This window comes from Loxodonta africana, chromosome 1 (genome assembly GCF_030014295.1).
Source record: "Loxodonta africana isolate mLoxAfr1 chromosome 1, mLoxAfr1.hap2, whole genome shotgun sequence".
NCBI lineage: Eukaryota > Metazoa > Chordata > Mammalia > Proboscidea > Elephantidae > Loxodonta > Loxodonta africana.
Genome location: NC_087342.1, coordinates 106,237,542 through 106,254,875, shown reverse-complemented (window position 1 = coordinate 106,254,875; position 17,334 = coordinate 106,237,542). Strand labels below are relative to the sequence as shown.

Sequence of the window (17,334 nt, the reverse complement as noted above, 5' to 3'; positions counted from 1 at the left end):
GACAGTAACTTATGAATTCCCTGTGATACTTGGTGAGAAACCCTGGTGGCATAGTGGTTAGGAGCTATGGCATCTAACCAAAAGGTTAGCAGTTCAGATCCACCAGGCGCTCCTTGGAAACCCTATGGGGCATTTCTACTCTGTCCCGTAGGGTCACTACAAGTCGAAATAGACTCAATGGCAGTGGGTTTAGTTTTGGTTTATGATACTTGGTAAGGACTCTTGGCAGTTGATAGTTTCTTGTTTTGATTTGTAAAGTCCGAGAGTGGAATCCATTCAAGAGTACCCTTATTTGTGCAAGTAACTCACCTAGCACAGAGTATATTGGGTTCTTATTCCGTGCTAAGGTCTTCAGTACTTTTTGAGTGAAACATACAAAGTTCTACCTGCTCATTACCCGAATTCAACTTTTAATAACATATATAGTTCTCAGTTCTTTATTTGTTATCGCATGCCACGTATGACTTGGTCTTGGGACATATTCATACTCGTAGACCTTAAGTGGATTCCAGAATTTAATTCTTCTGGAAGAACTTGGAAGAAAATATCAACTATGGAAGTATTCTCTTTTCTGCTCTTTTCAGACATATTGGTCCTGGGAGCAAATTTAAGCTTGGGATAGAGCAGAAATGGCTATTTATCATAAAATACCTGGTGCAAACCCTTAACTCTTAAACAAATTTAAAAGTGCTTGAGTTCCTGGAGCTTAAGAATTCTCTTAGTAGGTCCATTTTTGTCCCCTACTCCAATCATCTTTCTCTTTCCAGATGGGCTTTCCTTCTAAAACAGACAGCCCTAGCTGTGAATACTCTAGATTTGATTTTGATAGTGACGAGGACTTCAATGCTTTCTTCAATTGTAAGTGATACTGGCTTGGAATTTCCTCTGACAGTGTCAGAATGGTATCTCATGTTATGAATCATGGTGCATGACCTTTGCGGTTTTGTTGTTGCTAGGTGCCATCAAGCTGATTCCCACTCATAGCGTCCTTACGTACAACAGAGTGAAACACCGCCCAGTCCTGTACCATCCTCGCAGTCATTGCTATATATGAGCTTGTTACTGCAGCCACTGTGTCAGTCCATTTCATTGAGGGTCTTCCTCTTTTTCGCTGACCCTTTACCGAGCATGATGCCCTTCTCCAGGGACTGGTCACTCCTGATAACATGTCCAAAGTACGTGAGAAGAAGTCTCGCCATCCTCATTTCTTATTAAATAGCCCCAAATGTAGACAGCTGCCTACTTAAGCTCTAGTTTCACATTGTAGAATTGTGCTAGGATTGCATTCATTCCAGGTGTGGTATTTTCTGTTCCAACACGCGCACACCTTTTGGACATTGACGTTTAGGGTAGGTAGTAACAGTACTTAAGACAGTCTTGAATTTTTTTTCATGCTTAGGATTAAATACCACCTTACTTCTCAGTTCTTTTTTCCAAAAAGAGGGAAAAACCCATTATGTTTTAATATCCTAATTCTGTTCTGGGTTTTCTCTAGCCTTATTTCCTTCTTATCTCCTCTCCCTCTTAGCTTTATTGAAATATCATTCACTTACTATACAATTCACCCAATTAAAGTTGTATAATTCAGTGGTTTTTAGTGTGTTCATAGAGTTGTCCAGCCATCACCACAGCCAGTTATAGAACATTTTCATCACCCCAGAAAGAAACCCTGTACTTGTTAGTAGTCATTCTTCTATCCCCTCATCCCCCCGACTAGTCTTTGGTAGCTACTTATCTATTTTCTGTCTCTGTATAATTGCCAGTTCTGGACATTTCATATAAATGGAATCATATACTACATGGTCTTTTGTGACTGCGTTTTTTTACTTAATGTTTTCAGGATTCATCCACATTATATGTGTATGAGTTCTTTTATTGCTAGTACTGTTTTATTTATCTGTTTATCAGTCGATGAACATTGAGTTGTTTCCACTTTTGGGCTATTAGAAATAATGCTGCTGTGAACACTCAGGCATAGGTTTTTTGTGTGGGCATATGTTTTTTTTGTTTTTTTCCCTTGGCATTTAACTGGGAATGGAATTGCTGCGTAATACGGTAACTCCATATTTAATGTTTTGAGAAACTGTCGGACCATTTTCCGTTCCTCCCAACCTTATTTCCTTTTAATTCCAACACAAATGGGAAACTACTTTTAGTTTGCCACTTAACAGGATCTAGCTTGGAAGGCAGTTTCTAGAGGTGGTTTATTTTTGAAAATTTCTGGATTTTTTTTAATTCAGCAAGGCTTTATTGAAAATCTAATATGTTCAAAGCACAAGTCTACAAAACCATTTCTTTGAGCATTTCCCTCTGGGATGGGTAAATAAATAAACATTAACTAATCACCTGTTATATGCCAGTTATTGATTCATGTCCTTTTTCTGGCAGCCTCCCGGGCCCAACAAGGAGAGGTGATGAGGTTGGCATGTCGTTTAGATCCCAAGACTAGTTTCCAGATGGCTGGGGAATGGCTGAAGTATCAACTCTCAAGCTCTATGGATACTGGAACCTTGAACTGTAAGTTTTTTGCATTGCTGAACATTAATGAAGCATCTTATCAAAACTGCTTTTCTTTTTCTTTTCTAACAGAACCAACCAGTTTTTTATTGTTGATTTTGTTTCTTTAGTCACCATCTTAAAAAATTTCATATCTTGCCCTAACTTTTCAGAGCTTTTCAACCAAGTTCTTGCACAGCACCATTCCTAAACTTGCAAAGAATGACATGTTAGGCAAGCATAACAATAGGAGCAGTACAGTTACTTCCCATATTGGCCACTTTAAATCCTTTGGGAAATGCCACTTTATGTAAAGTCAGAATATTCCCCTCTACCCAAATGCATAACTTGTCTGTATTCTTATTGTCTGTTGTCTTATCAATGCAGGGTATGGATGACAAGTTGAATAAGGCAGGCAAGTGTGAGTTAAAAAATTTCCATACTCAACGGTTGATTTCCAAGTACATGGGTACTTGACATTCATGGGATTTAACACTTAATAGTTCTCAGTATTCACGGTTGACTAAAGGCCCCTGACATCTAGTAAATTGAAAGTTTGCAGAGGCCCAATTATGTTGCACCATTATGAAGCTAGTGAATAGGAGCACTATATGGAAGTAAGAAAAATAATTTGTGAATCTCTTTGCCAATGCTGTTTGAGTGATGTGCTCTGGTGTTACACAGTTTGGACATAGCCCTTAAAATTGTCATGATGCTTTCGCATGTGAAGCAGCATTTTGTATCCTCTATCAGTTCCTTGGAAGATTTTTATGAACTGAAATAGTATTTAGATCCCTGTTGTTAGGTGCTCTCTCATTTTCGACTCAGAGCAACCCAGTGCGAACTACCACGCAGGGTTTTCTAGGCTGTAATCTTTATGGAAACAAGTCACCAGGTCTTTCTCCTGCAGAGCCACTGGGTGGGCTCAAACCTCCAACCTTTCAGTTAGCAGCCAAGCACTAACCATCGTTCTACCAGATTCCTGTAGATAAACTGTAAGGGGGGAGGAAGAGAGAAATTTGTATTTATCAAGTGCTCATCATGGCACTGCTTTTAATGTTTACGTGCATGTTCAGTACTCGTAACGATTTTACAGACAAGGCTCACAGAGATGAATTCAGGCAGCTCATTGTTAGAGGTGGAGGCTGGATAGGAATCCCTCTGGCATACGTGGTCTTTTCTTCTCCTAGAATGTAAGCGGTTAGATTACCCTATTCCTTCAACTGTGAAATTACTGAGTGGTCCCTACAGCCCTATTGTCTCTCTCTTTCTTTTGTGTTCCTATAATGCTGGGGGTGTGTGTGTGTGTTTTTAAAGCTTGTTCTTCTACAGCTGGAACTGGAGAAGGCAACCTCTGCTCCATCTTCTCACCTTCATTCGTGCAGTGGGAAGCCATGACTTTTTTTTTGGAATGCGTGATCAACCAGATGTTTCGAACACTAGATAAAGAAGTAAGTAACTGTTTCTCCTGATTGTAAAATTATTGTGATTTTTTTTTTTTTTTTAAACTGGCAGAGGGATAGGAAAATTTGTTAATGTAAGTCTTATAGAAAAGGAAACTGAGATTCAGAAAGGTTAAATAACATACCCAATTCAAATAACTAGTAAATGACAGAGCTGGGATCCAAACTCATATCTATCAACTCTAAACCCTATAAAGTCTAGTATCCGTTTTAAAGTTAGTAAGATGAGCCTGGTAGTACATAGGAGCCATAGTTAGGATAACTATTGCGATAACTATTGCAGGGAAGACAGTGATGGAAACCTTAAATTGAGTAATCTTAAGAGATGCTTATGGCAGGTGGACCAGAATATTCATGTTCGCTAATCATTGTCCTTCTCCCCCTCAATAATGCTAAATACATAGGTCTTGTTTTTCTGTATTTCATGTAGCCTGTCACCTTTCTCTTATTGGATTACCTCAGGTGCAGCTACAATTATTTGGGTAACAGCACGTACCATATTAGCTATGTTAATTAGATTAAAATAATTGGATCACAGCTAATTGTGGGGTGATTAAATTTGGTGCATTTTAGGTGAGTTTTAGAAAGCAATCTGTAAGTATTTTGAAGATATGTTAGATATAGTACATTTTTTCATGAGTAGCATATTAACACATTAGGTATTCACGTAGTTAACCTAAACACTAGAACCCAATGGAACAATAAAAAAAAATTAGACAAAGGATATGATCAGATAACTTAGAAAGGAGAAACTAAAGTAGCTAATAAACATGGGAAAAATTCAACCTCATTAATAACCAAAGAAATGCAAATTTAAATAAGTTCATTTTTTTATTTATTAAATAAGTAAAGGTTTCAGGGAATGATACTTCTTGTCACTGAGGCCGTGGTAAGGAAGACACATTGATGGATAGGGAATTGGTTGATTCAGCCTATAGAAAAGAAAAGCAACTTGACTTAGAAATATTCATACCTTTGACTCAAAAAGTCTGGCCATCCCCATTATGCTGAGTGAAATTAGTTGCAAAAGGACAAATATTGTATAAGACCACTATCATAGGAACTTGAGAAATTAGTTTAAACTGAGAAGAGAACATTCTTTTGTGGTTACGAAAGAGGGGAGGGAGGGAGAGGGGCATTCAATAATTAGATAGTAGGTAAGAACTACTTTAGGTGAAGGGAAAGACAGCACACAGTACAGGGGAGGTCAGCACAATTGGACTAAACCAAAAGCAAAGAAGTTTCCTGAGTAAACTGAATGCTTCAAAGGCCAGCGTAGCAGGTGCAGGGGTTTGGGGACCATGGTGTCAGGGGACATCTAAGTCAACTGACATAATAAAATCTGTTAAGAAAACATTCTGCTTCCCACTTTGACGAGTGGCGTCTGGGGTCTTAAACGCTAGCAGGCAGCCATCTAAGATGCATCAATTGGTCTCAACCCACCTGGATCAAAGGAGAATGAAGAACTCCAAGGACACAAGGCGATTTCAAGCCCATGAGACAGAAAGGGCCACATGAACCAGAGACTACATCATCCTGAGACCAGAAGAACTAGATGGTGCCCGGCTACAACCGATGACTGCCCTGACAGGGAACACAACAGAGAACCCCTGAGGGAGCAGGAGAGCAATGGGATGCAGACCCCAAATTCTCATAAGACCAGACTTAATGGTTTGACTGAGGCTAGAAGGACCCCGGTGATTGTGGCCCCCAGACCTTCTGTTGGCCCAGGACAGGAACCATTCCCGAAGCCAACTCTTCAGACATGGATTGGACTGGGCAATGGGTTAGAGAGGGACACTGGTGAGGAGTGAGCTTCTTGGATCCGGTGGACACTTGAGACTCTGTTGACATCTCCTGCCTGGAGGGGAGATGAGAGGGTGGAGGGGGTTAGAAGCTGGCGAAATGGACACTAAAAGAGAGAGTGGATGGAGAGAGCGGGCTGTCGAATTGGGAGGAGAGTAATTGGGAGTGTGCAGCAAGGTGTATATGGGTTTTTGTGTGAGAGACTAACTTGATTTGTAAACTTTCACTTAAAGCACAATAAAAATTATATTAAAAAAAAAAAGTCTAGCCATCCCAAAAGATTGTGACCCTTAGTCAAGTGAAATAATTCAAAATAGAGTTTTGGGTTTTTTTTTTTTTTTGCCAATATGTATATTTTTTTTTTTATATTAGCATGATTTTCAACAGTGAAAAACTGGCAACATTCTAAATTTCTGGTAGTAGGGAATGCTACATCCCTAATATGGCATGTGGCAGCATTGTTTATGAGAATTTTTAATAACATGGGTTAATAGTTTGAATTTTAGGGTTAAAAAATAGTATATAAAACTTTATATACTATTTTTTTATAAGTACAAATATAAAACTACATATGTAACGGTATATGAAAGTACGTATGTACCATATATGGCAACCGTATTATATGTTTATAAACTAGATACAGTCTAAGGAAAAATTAATAAAATTAGTTATCTTTGAGTGATGACAGCCACGTCAACATCCTTTTCATTCCTGTGTTGCAGGAAATCCCTGTTACTGATGGAATAGAGTTGTTGCAGATGGTCCTGAACTTTGACACCAAGGATCCTCTCATCCTGTCCTGTGTCCTCACTAATGTCTCAGCCCTCTTTCCATTTGTCACCTATAGGCCAGAGTTTCTGCCCCAGGTCTTCTCAAAGGTAAATGCCATCTCCTTTGCAAACTTGACTTTGGCATTTCTAAGCTAATTAATTTTTAACTGTTTTTGAATGTGGTGAGGCAGGCTAATAAACAGTCATTTATTCGTTCAGCAAATATTTATTCATTTCTTACTCTGGATCAGGCTATGGAAAAAACGTTCTACACTTTAGGAGTACTTCATCTGTTTGGGAAGAAAGGGATATAAACAGACGTTATACTGACTTGGCATTGCAGTTAATAGACTTGTGCACTGAGAAAGGGAAAGATTCCTAAGGGAGACATGCCTGAGCCAAGTCTTCAGTGACAGTCAGGAGTTGTCATGTGGAGAACATGTGGCAGTATGGTCAGAGGGGACAACATGAAGAAAAGGCACAGGTGCCTGAAGCAGCTTGATGGTGATAGAATACAAAAGGACAGTAGAATGAGAAAAATGCTACCAAGAGGAAACAGTCAGATTCAGAAGGTGGGGCATTTTACCAGACAATTGGCTTAGACCTTTTATAAAGGAAGTGTTGTGGGGGAAAAGGCAGGGGACTGTTCTAGAATGAAGAAGACTGAAGAGATACAACAACCAACTTTAATTTATGAACCTTGGCTGTATTCTGGTTTGAAAAAATCTTTAAAACTTTCTTTGGACAATGAGGTATACGAACCAGATTTTACATGATTTTATGGAGTTATTTTTTTAAATATGATGATGGTATTGTGATTACTAGGAGATTCTACCGGTTCAGCATGATCCAAGAGAAATACAGCATAAGCCATATGCTGGATGATAGGGTTCTTAGTAGTAGGACAAAGGAGGCAGATGTGTTAGGGTTTGGTGATTGATTATAGCTATTGATTCACGCAGCAAGTGTTCATTGAGTGCCTTCTGCGTGCTAGGCTCTGCATTAAGGTCACACTCAGTGACTGCGTCACTGAGCTAACTTTCTAGGACGAGAGAAGCAATAAACCAATGATGTAATGTCAGGTAGCGGTGAGTGCTATGAAGAAAAATAAATCAAGGTATTAGAGTATCAGGGTCTGCTGTCAGGTTGGGAGGGGATTTGTGAGAAGAAAGGAGAATGTGGACAGTTTTCAGGTTTCCAGTTTGTGTGACTTAGGTGGGTGATGGGACCACCACCTGTGCAAAATACTGGATTAGGAGGCAAAACAGGAGTAAGGAAGACAAGTGGGTGAGTTTGAGAATACTGTGTTTGAAGTACGTGTGGAACATCCAGGCGAAGACAGCTTGCAATAAATGGGCTATTTCAGGTGGAAGGTCTAGACTGTAGAAAGTGATGAGATAAAATTAAGGCATCGTCAGCATAGAAGTGCCAAGAGTAGAGTTGAAGCCCTAGAAAATAGGGTTTGTATGTAGTTAGCAGATGTGTGATAAAACAGGGAACCCTGGGGATCACCATCACTGGGGAAGGAGGACAACAGTTGTAGAGCCCCAGATTAAAAAAGGAATGGCCACAGAAATGGAGAAAATGTATCACGAAGGCCAGTGGAGCTTTAAAAGGTTGGACTTGGTGCAACAGATACTCTAAGATCTGACTTGAAAAGTGTCCAGTGGGTTTTTCAATTAGATCTTCACTAGAGTGTTACTCCATCATAGCGGCCAGGGCAGAAGCCATATGGTTAAGGAGTAAATGGAAGTTTATCAAATGGAATCAGGAAGGGTAGATCATTCAACTTTTCATAAAAAGCAGAAAAGAGAGACATCCCCATAGCTGAGTTAGAACGGCGACGTGGATTGTTTTGGGATTCGATGACTTTTTTTTCTTTTTAAGTGTTTCGATGATAAATTTATGAATCTCAAACCTCTAAAGATATCTGACAAAATGGACATCTGAACCATTATGCCACTAATTGAAAGCCTTTTCTGTTACTATATTGTTTACTAAGAGTATACTTCTGGGTTTTTTGTTGGAAATTTTGTGATAATTACTGTTTAAAAAATACAAATTGTCTTTGGTTTTAATGGGTTTCCTTTTTTTTCCCTTCCCTTAGCTATTTTCATCTGTCACTTTTGAAACTGTTGAAGAAACTAAGGTAAGACTGTTAATTCAGCCAACAGCTAACTTGAGAGCAAAAGTATGAATACCTAATACTTAATCTAGATTTTTGTATAAATGGAAGGGGAGATACAGTAAAAGCAGTTGAGGGTCAGAAACGGTAGCCTCTCTTCATGGAATACTTACTAGCTCACGTTATCTGCTGCTGTGATTTAGGTGTTAGACGGTACAGAAAGCTTAGTGCTAGAAGTCACTGCTGAGTCCTCTTTCTCTGATTTTTCTCTGCCTGGCTGGAGAGCTGTACTCCTAAGAGTTACTTAGTGAAACTTAAACCATAGCTGTTGAGTTTTACTTTCTGTGTAAGAGTATAACACTTTGCTCTAGAGATAACCGTAGGCCACATAGTAAACGTGGGCTTGTGCTGACTATAAATGTCACTCCATTAAACTCTCACATTTGTGAAAATTCAATGTGAATTTGCCTCTGAAGGAAATATTTACATGGTTCTATACAGCATCTGTAAATTATATTAAAAATGACTGTGAGTTTGTTGACTGCATCTTACCAGCCCCCAAGAACCCGGGCAGTGAGGAATGTGAGGAGGCACGCTTGTTCTTCCATCATCAAGATGTGTCGTGACTACCCCCAGCTTGTGCTGGTAAGCTCCCGGACCCTGTCTGAGAAGCCACTGAGGCCTGTTGAGTTTGGTTTTATTTCTTTTTAAATCCATCCCTAATTACACCTCACAAAATGGTAAGTCTAGGAACTATACCTTTGCTTGGAGCCCTGGTGGCAAGGTAGTTAGGAGCGTAGGCTGCTAAGTAAAAGGTCAGCAGTTTGGATCCACCAGCTGTTCCTTGGAAACCCTGTAGGGCAGTTCTACTCTGTCCTATAAGGTCGCTATGAGTCAGAATCGACACAGTGGCACACAACAAAAAACAAACATTGCTTTGCTTAGAGTAAACATCTTTGAGTTGATGTTTTCTTCTTCCCTCTACTTGTAGTGCAGTTAAAAATGCAAATATATTTCTCCCCTCAAAATGAAGAATTCTCCATGTGGAGGCAAAGGTTTTCATTATAAATGTACAGTTTTTTACCATACTATGTGATGTTCTTTAACTACTTCCTAATTTTGAGAGAAGCCAGACACAAACCTCAACCTGGTTTTAGGATTTCTGTAAGAAATTTTGCATTACTACAGATTACAGATTAACCAGAAATCCCCACGCTGAATGCAGAGAAGTTATTTGTCTGTGTATATGTAATGTATATATATCTTTGCTCACGAAGGTACCCAGAAAAGTTAATTAAAAAAAAATAATTGTTTTCACAACTGTAGTATGGGGAAATGCAGTTCCCAGGTACTCAAGACAAAGAACTGCCTTCTGCCTAAGTTGCCTTGCTTATTCAGACAACAGAACATTATAACTAAATTATTAAGTGACAGCCTCACAGGTCTGACCTTCCTGGTAATATCTTGGCATTCTCCTCACCTTCCTTGGATGACCCAGCCCTCCCAGAAGATCAGAACATCACCAACTGTGGCTCTTTTCTTTGTGATCTCCAGCCCAATTTTGACATGCTTTATAATCACGTGAAGCAACTGCTCTCCAATGAGTTACTCCTGACACAAATGGAGAAGTGCGCCCTCATGGAAGCCCTCATTCTCATTAGCAACCAGTTCAAGAACTATGAGAGACAGAAAGTATTCTTAGAGGAGTTGATGGCACCTGTGGCCAGCATCTGGCTTTCTGAAGACATGCACAGGTAGAGGAGCTCCTTCATCCCTGACTCTCTTTGTACACAAGTACCTGTTCTGTTTTATGAGCTATGCCCAGGGCAGGGGTCGGGGGATGTAGTAATATTGAGGTGTAGTGGCGCTATCTGTGATACCTGAAGTTCTCTGAAAGTAGACTTTTGTAATGTATTACCTGAAAATATCTTGCTGTACAGAAGTGTAGGAGGGAGGGGACGTGAGTACAAATGGATAGTATGGGTAATGAGACCACAAGTGAGATCTGCTGTAGTGTTCACACATTTGAAAAAACAAGAACAAGAAATAGGGGTTACCCAAAGTAGGAGCCACACAGAGACACTCATCTGTGCCCACATAGTAGTTAAGTTTTTTTTGCATTCCCAAGCATATCATCTTTTTATTTCTTAAAGCGCTGTTAATAACACTTAGGAGTGGAGAGAGAAGTTTAAACTTTCAAATGATAGTCTGACAGTTTGCTTAAACTCTTCTCACTGTAACAACTGTTCTTTGGGGCCAAATAGTCATAGCTTATTAGCTCTTGTGGAAGAAATTGTCCTTGCTTAAAATTGTGATATAACTGGTTTTTTCCCCTCCAACCTTCAGAGTGCTGTCAGATGTTGATGCTTTTATTGCCTATGTGGGTGCAGATCGGAAAAGCTGTGACCTGGACCTGGAGGATCCCTGTGGCCTGAACCGTGCACGAGTGAGTGAGTCTCTCCTGGGAGTGGGAAGTTGCATTGGCCACAGTAGGAGTAGGGTGTTGTCTTTTGTCCAGTTACTCATAGGTTTGTTTTTTTATACTGGCGAGAAACCTAGGCATCCACTTCCCTAAGCTTCTCCTTATTTTTGTTCTTTAGTCTTGAATTCTTGAGTTAGATCCCATAGCAGAGCAAATAGTCTTTTCTATGAAGTCATTATTTTGGCTTTGTTGTTGCTGTTAGGTGCCATTGAGTCAATTTCCGACATGTAGCGACCCCATGTGACAAAGTAGAACTGTCCCATAGGGATTTCTTGGCTGCAGTCTCCACAGAAGCAGATCACCCAGTCTTTTTCTCATGGAACAGCTGGGGCGGATTCAGACCAAAAACCAAACCCATTGCCATCGAGTAAGTTCCAACTCATAGCGACCCTACAGCTCTTAACCGCTGTGCAACTAGGGCTCCTTATTTTTGGCTTTATCCATTGCCTTCTAGTCAATTCTGACTCATAGCAACCCTATAGGACAGAGTAGAATTTCCCTGTAGGATTTCCAAGGAGCAGCTGGTGGATTCAAACTGCTGACCTTTTGGTTAGCAGCCGAACTCTTAACCATTGCACATCAGAGCTCCTATTTTGGTTTTAAGGATCTTTAAGTAGTTCTGAAGACTGAAGGTGTAATAAGGCAGTAGGTTAGAGCTTGGTCAGCAGGGTGAGTCCTCTCTGGCATTGCTCTCTGGCATTTAAAGTCCTAAATGCTGGCCTAAGTTTCAAACCTATTTGCCAGTGCTTTGCTATTCAGGTAGGCATTGTTCCTGGCTCCGTTATGGTAAAAGTCATATTAATTAACCTAAAAGTAGTAGGTTGGTTGAGAAGAACATGAAGGGGGATTAGGGCAAAGAGCTGTGGAGGGTGTAGAGTCTAAGCCATCTTGGTGTCCAAGCTTGGATGGTATCCAGGCCACCCTCTAGCCAGGGTCCTGTGGGAGAATCACTACAGCCTCTAGGAGAACATCCTCATGAAAAGGAAGCTTCCAGAGCCTACCACCAGTCCTGAAGATAGTTAAGAGGACCCCTCTTGGACTTGACTAGGATCCAATAGTGGCTAGAGGCGGAGGGTTCTTTCCTTCTCCCTGGCCTCTTTATCTCTTTTGCCATAACTTTGCATATATCTAATAGCAGTTTTGCCTTGTACTTCTTTTATGTTTACTTTTCATTTTAATGTTTCCCTCTAGATGCGTTTTTGTGTGTATAGCATTCTGGGTGTTATAAAGCGAACTTGCTGGCCCACTGACCTAGAAGAGGCCAAAGCTGGGGGATTTGTGGTGGGTTATACACCCAGTGGAAATCCAATCTTCCGTAACCCCTGCACAGAGCAAATTCTGAAACTTCTTGACAATTTGCTTGCCCTTGTAAGGTGAGTCAGAATAATGATTTTTCTCTGCTTGTTTTAATTTTTTTTTACCTTAAGAATCTCAAAAACATAATTTGTGTATATGTTTTCAGATCATAGTGTAATAATGAGGGCTTAGGTCTTGTCTCGTCCTAGAGGTGGTCTCTTCGTTTTAAAAATAACATCACCTCTCACTTGCACAAGTCTTGCATTCCATGAGAACTCATGGGGACTAATTCCAAATGGCTTTTCCCATTTTGAATCTCCCCCGTGTTCTCCTACTTTGTTATACTTCATTCTTACTTTAATGTTGTTTTATTTGTCTGAATTTTGCCACTAAAGGTATTTTAATTGGGAGCAGGACCGTTGCTTTAGGTAGTGGTGCTTCTCTGGGTGGTATTCAAACAAGCTGATCTGAATTCACCAATAATGTCTCTGGCCTCCGAAGAACCAAACACCCACTCATAGAACATACCAAAGGGAAGAGTGATAGTTACATTTTTCACTTCAGTTTCCTGGATCCTTCTCAAAGTGGACTCCTAAGACTAGCAGTGTCAGCGGTCACCTGAGCACTTGCTTGAAATGCAGAATCAGGACCTCACCTCAGGCATATTAAATCAGAATCTACATTTTATTCCCAGGTGTTCTTATGCACATTAAAGGTTCAGAATCACTATTCTAGATTACATGAGCTAATATATTCAAATAAAGGTAGGCCAAGTATAGGCTTGTTGGTTACTAGGTGCATGTTTTTGTTTTTTTAATTAATTTTTATTGTGCTTTAAGTGAAAGTTTATAAATCAAGTCAGTCTCTCATACAAAAATTTATATATACCTTGCTGTACACTCCTAATTGCTCTCCCCCCTCGTGAGACCGCACACTCCATCCCTCAACTTTCTCTCCTTGTCTCCATTCGGGCAGCTTCTAGCCCCCTCTGCCATCTCATCTCCCCTCCGGACAGGAGATGCCAACATAGTCTCATGTGTCTACTTGATTCAAGAAGCTCGTTCTTCATCAGTATCATTTTCCATCCCATATTCCAGTCCAATCCCTGTCTGAAGAGTTGGCTTTGGGAATGGTTCCTGTCTTGGGCTAACGGAAGGTCTGGGGAGCATTGCTTCCAGGGTCCTTCTAGTCCCATTCTGACAATTAAGTCTGGTCTTTTTATGAGAATTTGGGGTCTGCATCCCACTGTTCTTCTGCTCCCTCAGGGGTTCTCTGTCGTGTTCCCTGTCAGGGGAATCATTGGTTGTGGCCAGGCACAATCTAGTTCTTCTGGTCTGAGACTGGTGTAGTCTCTGGTTTATGTGGTCCTTTCTGTCTCTTAGGCTCGTAATTACCTTGTGTCTTTGGTGGTTTTCATTCTTCCTTGTTCCAGATGGGTTGAGACCAATTGATGCATCTTAGATGGCCACTTGCTAACGTTTAAGACCCCAGACACCACTCTCCAAAGTGGGATGCAGAGTATTTTCTAAATAGATTTATTATGCTAATTGACTTACATGTCCCCGGAAAACTGGGTGCATGTCTGATGATTTAGGGATGTTCTCTGAAGAGAAAGATAGGTTTGGTATAAAATTCATTTCTTATTGACAAAAGCAGATTTTGAGTGTCGTTTATCTCCCACAGTATTTTAAGTAACAGGTTAAAGCTCTCTCCCAATGCTCTTTTGCTTCTTGTTGTTCAGTGCTATCAAGTCAGTTCCGAGTCATAGCGACCCTGTGTACAACAGAACAAAACACTGCCCGTCCTGCGCCATCCTCACAATCATTGCCATGTTTGAGTCCATTGTTGCAGCCACTGTGTCAGTCTGTCTCATTGAGGGTCTTCCCCTTTTTCATTGACCCTCCAGCTTAACCAGGTATGATGTCCTTCTCCAGAACTGGTCACTCCTGATAGCATGTTCAAAGTACATGAGATGAAGTCTCGTCATACTTCTAAGGAGTGTTCTGGCTGTACTTCTTCCAAGATAGATTTGTTTGTTTTCTGGCAGTCCATGTTATACTCAACACTTATTACCCAGGGAATAAGAGCAGAACTGCAACTGGACAGACCAAATTACTCGTATCTCAGGGAAGCTCTGCTAGCATCAGCCACCCTTAGCCAGAAGGGTAAGCACCAAAAGTTTTAAGTTAGTTTTAACCAAATTGGAGGGCTGGAGTATCTGATAGAGGATACTCTGTGATACATGTCTGTGGAAATAGACAACATTTTGTTCGGATTTCAGAGGAAGGAAAGAGGTGTCAAGAAATACAGTTTGGGGTGTTGCAAAGGTCGTAAAATATTTAGAGAAAGGCTTGTTCTTATTTCATTTTTAAAATTCTGTAGCTTAGAGAAATGTGAATGTGATGAAGTAGGCTTCTCTCTCCAGGCTTCTCCCTGTTAGGCCTGTATTCAGAATCCATGAGGTGAGAACCCAGATCTGGAAACAAGATTGATTGCTGGTTGAGTTAGGAGGCCACAAGATAACAGTATGATTATCATCTTGATATTTTTCCAAGAATTCAGTGTTTTTTGAAAATTCCAAAGTTAATCAGAACATGTTTTGATTAGTCGTTAATCAAAATGAAAATTTTTGTAGTTACTGAGCAGTTAGACTCCTTGAGTAATATGAAGCTGGAGCTATTAGAGTTTTGATTTTTAGTAAATTATGTGTGTAGGTGAGTTTTCACAAAGTGGACACGTTCATGTAGTCAACACTCACATCAAGAAACAACCTTACATAACCCTTCTTTTCAGTCATATTCTGCCCCTTAAGGGGGTAACCCACCGTTCTGACTTTTAACATCTTAGATTCATTTTGCCTGGTTTTTTGAACTTCATATAAATGGAATCAGAAGTGTTTACCCCTTGGTGTCTGGCTTCTTTTGCTCAACATTATGTTTGTGAGATTCATCCATGTTACTGCTTGTAGTTGTGGTTTCTTCATTCTCATTGCTTGTATGGTATTCCATTGTGTGAACATGCTGTAGTTTATTTATCCAGTGTTGATAGGCTTTTGAGTAGCTTCCAGTGTTTTCCTATTACAAGTAGTGTTGCTCTTAATATTCTTGTAAATGTGTTTTGGTAAACATATGTATATAGTTTCTGTTGGGTATTCACCTAGGCGTAGAGTTCCTGGTTTATAGGGTTGTATATTTTCAGTTTGCATAGGTGGAACCAAACAGTGCTTGTACTAATTTACATTCTCACCAATTGTGTATTGGAGCTGTGCGTCTTAAATTATTATTTTTTTAGTAGAGAAAAGTTTGTTTTCCTTAAAGATGTGATAAGGTATTAATAGCACCTCCTTGTCAAGTAGTCTGATTAATGAAGATGTAGATAATGATATTGGACTTGTCTAGAAAAGGCAATGTAACAATTATGTATCGATATGGGAACCTAAAGTAAAGCAGGCATTCAATTCATACCTTCATTGAACGGATATTTATGAAGTGCCAAGGATTTTCCAGGTGATAGAGATACAACAATATACAAAACAAAGATAACCAGCCCTTGTGGAGCTGATATTCTAGCACTGCAGTCACCAGTATAATAGCCACTGGCCACTTGTGCCTGTTGAGCACTTGAGATGGAGCTGGTCTAAACTGAGATGAGCTGTAAGTGCAAAATACACACCAAATTTCAAAAACTTAGTTCCCAAAAAAATTTTTCAGTAATTTTTTATATTGATAATGTGTTAAAATGATATTTTTGATACATTGGGTTAAACAAGATTTAAAAAATAGTTAATTTTACCTGTTTTTGTATTTATTTTTTAATCTGGCTAGTAGAAAATTTTAAATGACATACATGGCTCATATTAGTGCTGTTCTTAGAGGGTTGGGTGGAGGAGAAATGTGGGGAGAGAACTTTGGTTCTCAAGGTTCGGTGTCGTCATTATCTGTTTAGAATGGTAACAGCTTTTCTGATACCTTGAAGTTTGATACATTGTTTCTGTATATCTTCTATATGATTAATTGAAATGCTCATGAATATGTGAAATCTTGTTTAGCCTAGTGATTACACTGCTAGCTGGTGATGCTAAGAGTTTTTAAAATTGATGCAGATCATACAAAACTTAAAATTTTTATTACCAGGTTGTCCTTTTCTTTAGAATGAGCTAGTTTGATTATTGGTGGCTTTGAAGCGCTGACATTCTGTCACCAGGTGGTTGGAGCTGTTACTAGGTATGTGAGCCCAGGAGTCCATTCACTTTTCTTGTATGGATTCAGCTTAGGTGTCCAGGTAGTCAGTCACCAAGTGTGTGGTGCAGGTTCTCACCTACAGTCCTAGATGAGCAGGGGTGATTGGTGTAGGCACAGGTATCTGGGTGCAGTAGGGGGTCATGCGCTAAGCAAGGAAGGATGCTGACAACCGCCCCTGAGTATCTGTGAGGAAAGTACGTCCCTGTTCCCTAGAGCGCACAGGTGGGTGGGTTTTGCAGCCATACTGTGGACACTCAGTGCTGTTGGCTGTAAGGACTGGGAGGCACCACTTATTCTTGGACCCCTGTCATGGGTGGCTAGGTGTCATGGGTGGAGCCACCAGTCCTCAGGCCCCTGTTGTAGGTAGGCGGGGATCCTGCTGAACAGGCAGAGCGGTGTCATATGTCACAAACCTGCCTCTCCACCATGTAGCTGAAAAGGTTGAAGTTAGACTTCAGGTATATACCCTGTTGTACTGTGCTAATGAGGGCCCTACGCTGTTGAAGTGGACCCACATGGGTCTATTCAGGGGTGAAAGGCATTCAAAGTCCATGGACCCCTTGTGCCTGTGCCCAGGCAAAGGAGTTGTTTCTGCCCTGAGTTCCCAGCTGAGGGGAGCTGACAGATTATTTTTTCCACTCTTGGTTAATTTATT

General features: G+C 40.3%; 1 protein-coding gene across 3 annotated transcripts in view; it reads left to right on the top strand.

Annotated features, from left to right (window-relative positions):
- Nucleotides 1-17,334, top strand: part of XPO5 (exportin 5) — a 54,044-nt gene that overhangs the window by 25,077 nt on the left and 11,633 nt on the right. For all 3 annotated transcript variants that reach the window (XM_064286568.1, XM_064286563.1, XM_064286571.1), the window contains 9 exons: nt 768-858; nt 2,389-2,517; nt 3,829-3,947; nt 6,488-6,643; nt 8,643-8,684; nt 9,216-9,305; nt 10,215-10,414; nt 11,007-11,106; nt 12,334-12,515. In XM_064286568.1, coding sequence (XP_064142638.1) covers nt 768-858; nt 2,389-2,517; nt 3,829-3,947; nt 6,488-6,643; nt 8,643-8,684; nt 9,216-9,305; nt 10,215-10,414; nt 11,007-11,106; nt 12,334-12,515 — 1,109 coding nt within the window. The remainder of the gene's footprint in view (nt 1-767; nt 859-2,388; nt 2,518-3,828; nt 3,948-6,487; nt 6,644-8,642; nt 8,685-9,215; nt 9,306-10,214; nt 10,415-11,006; nt 11,107-12,333; nt 12,516-17,334) is intronic.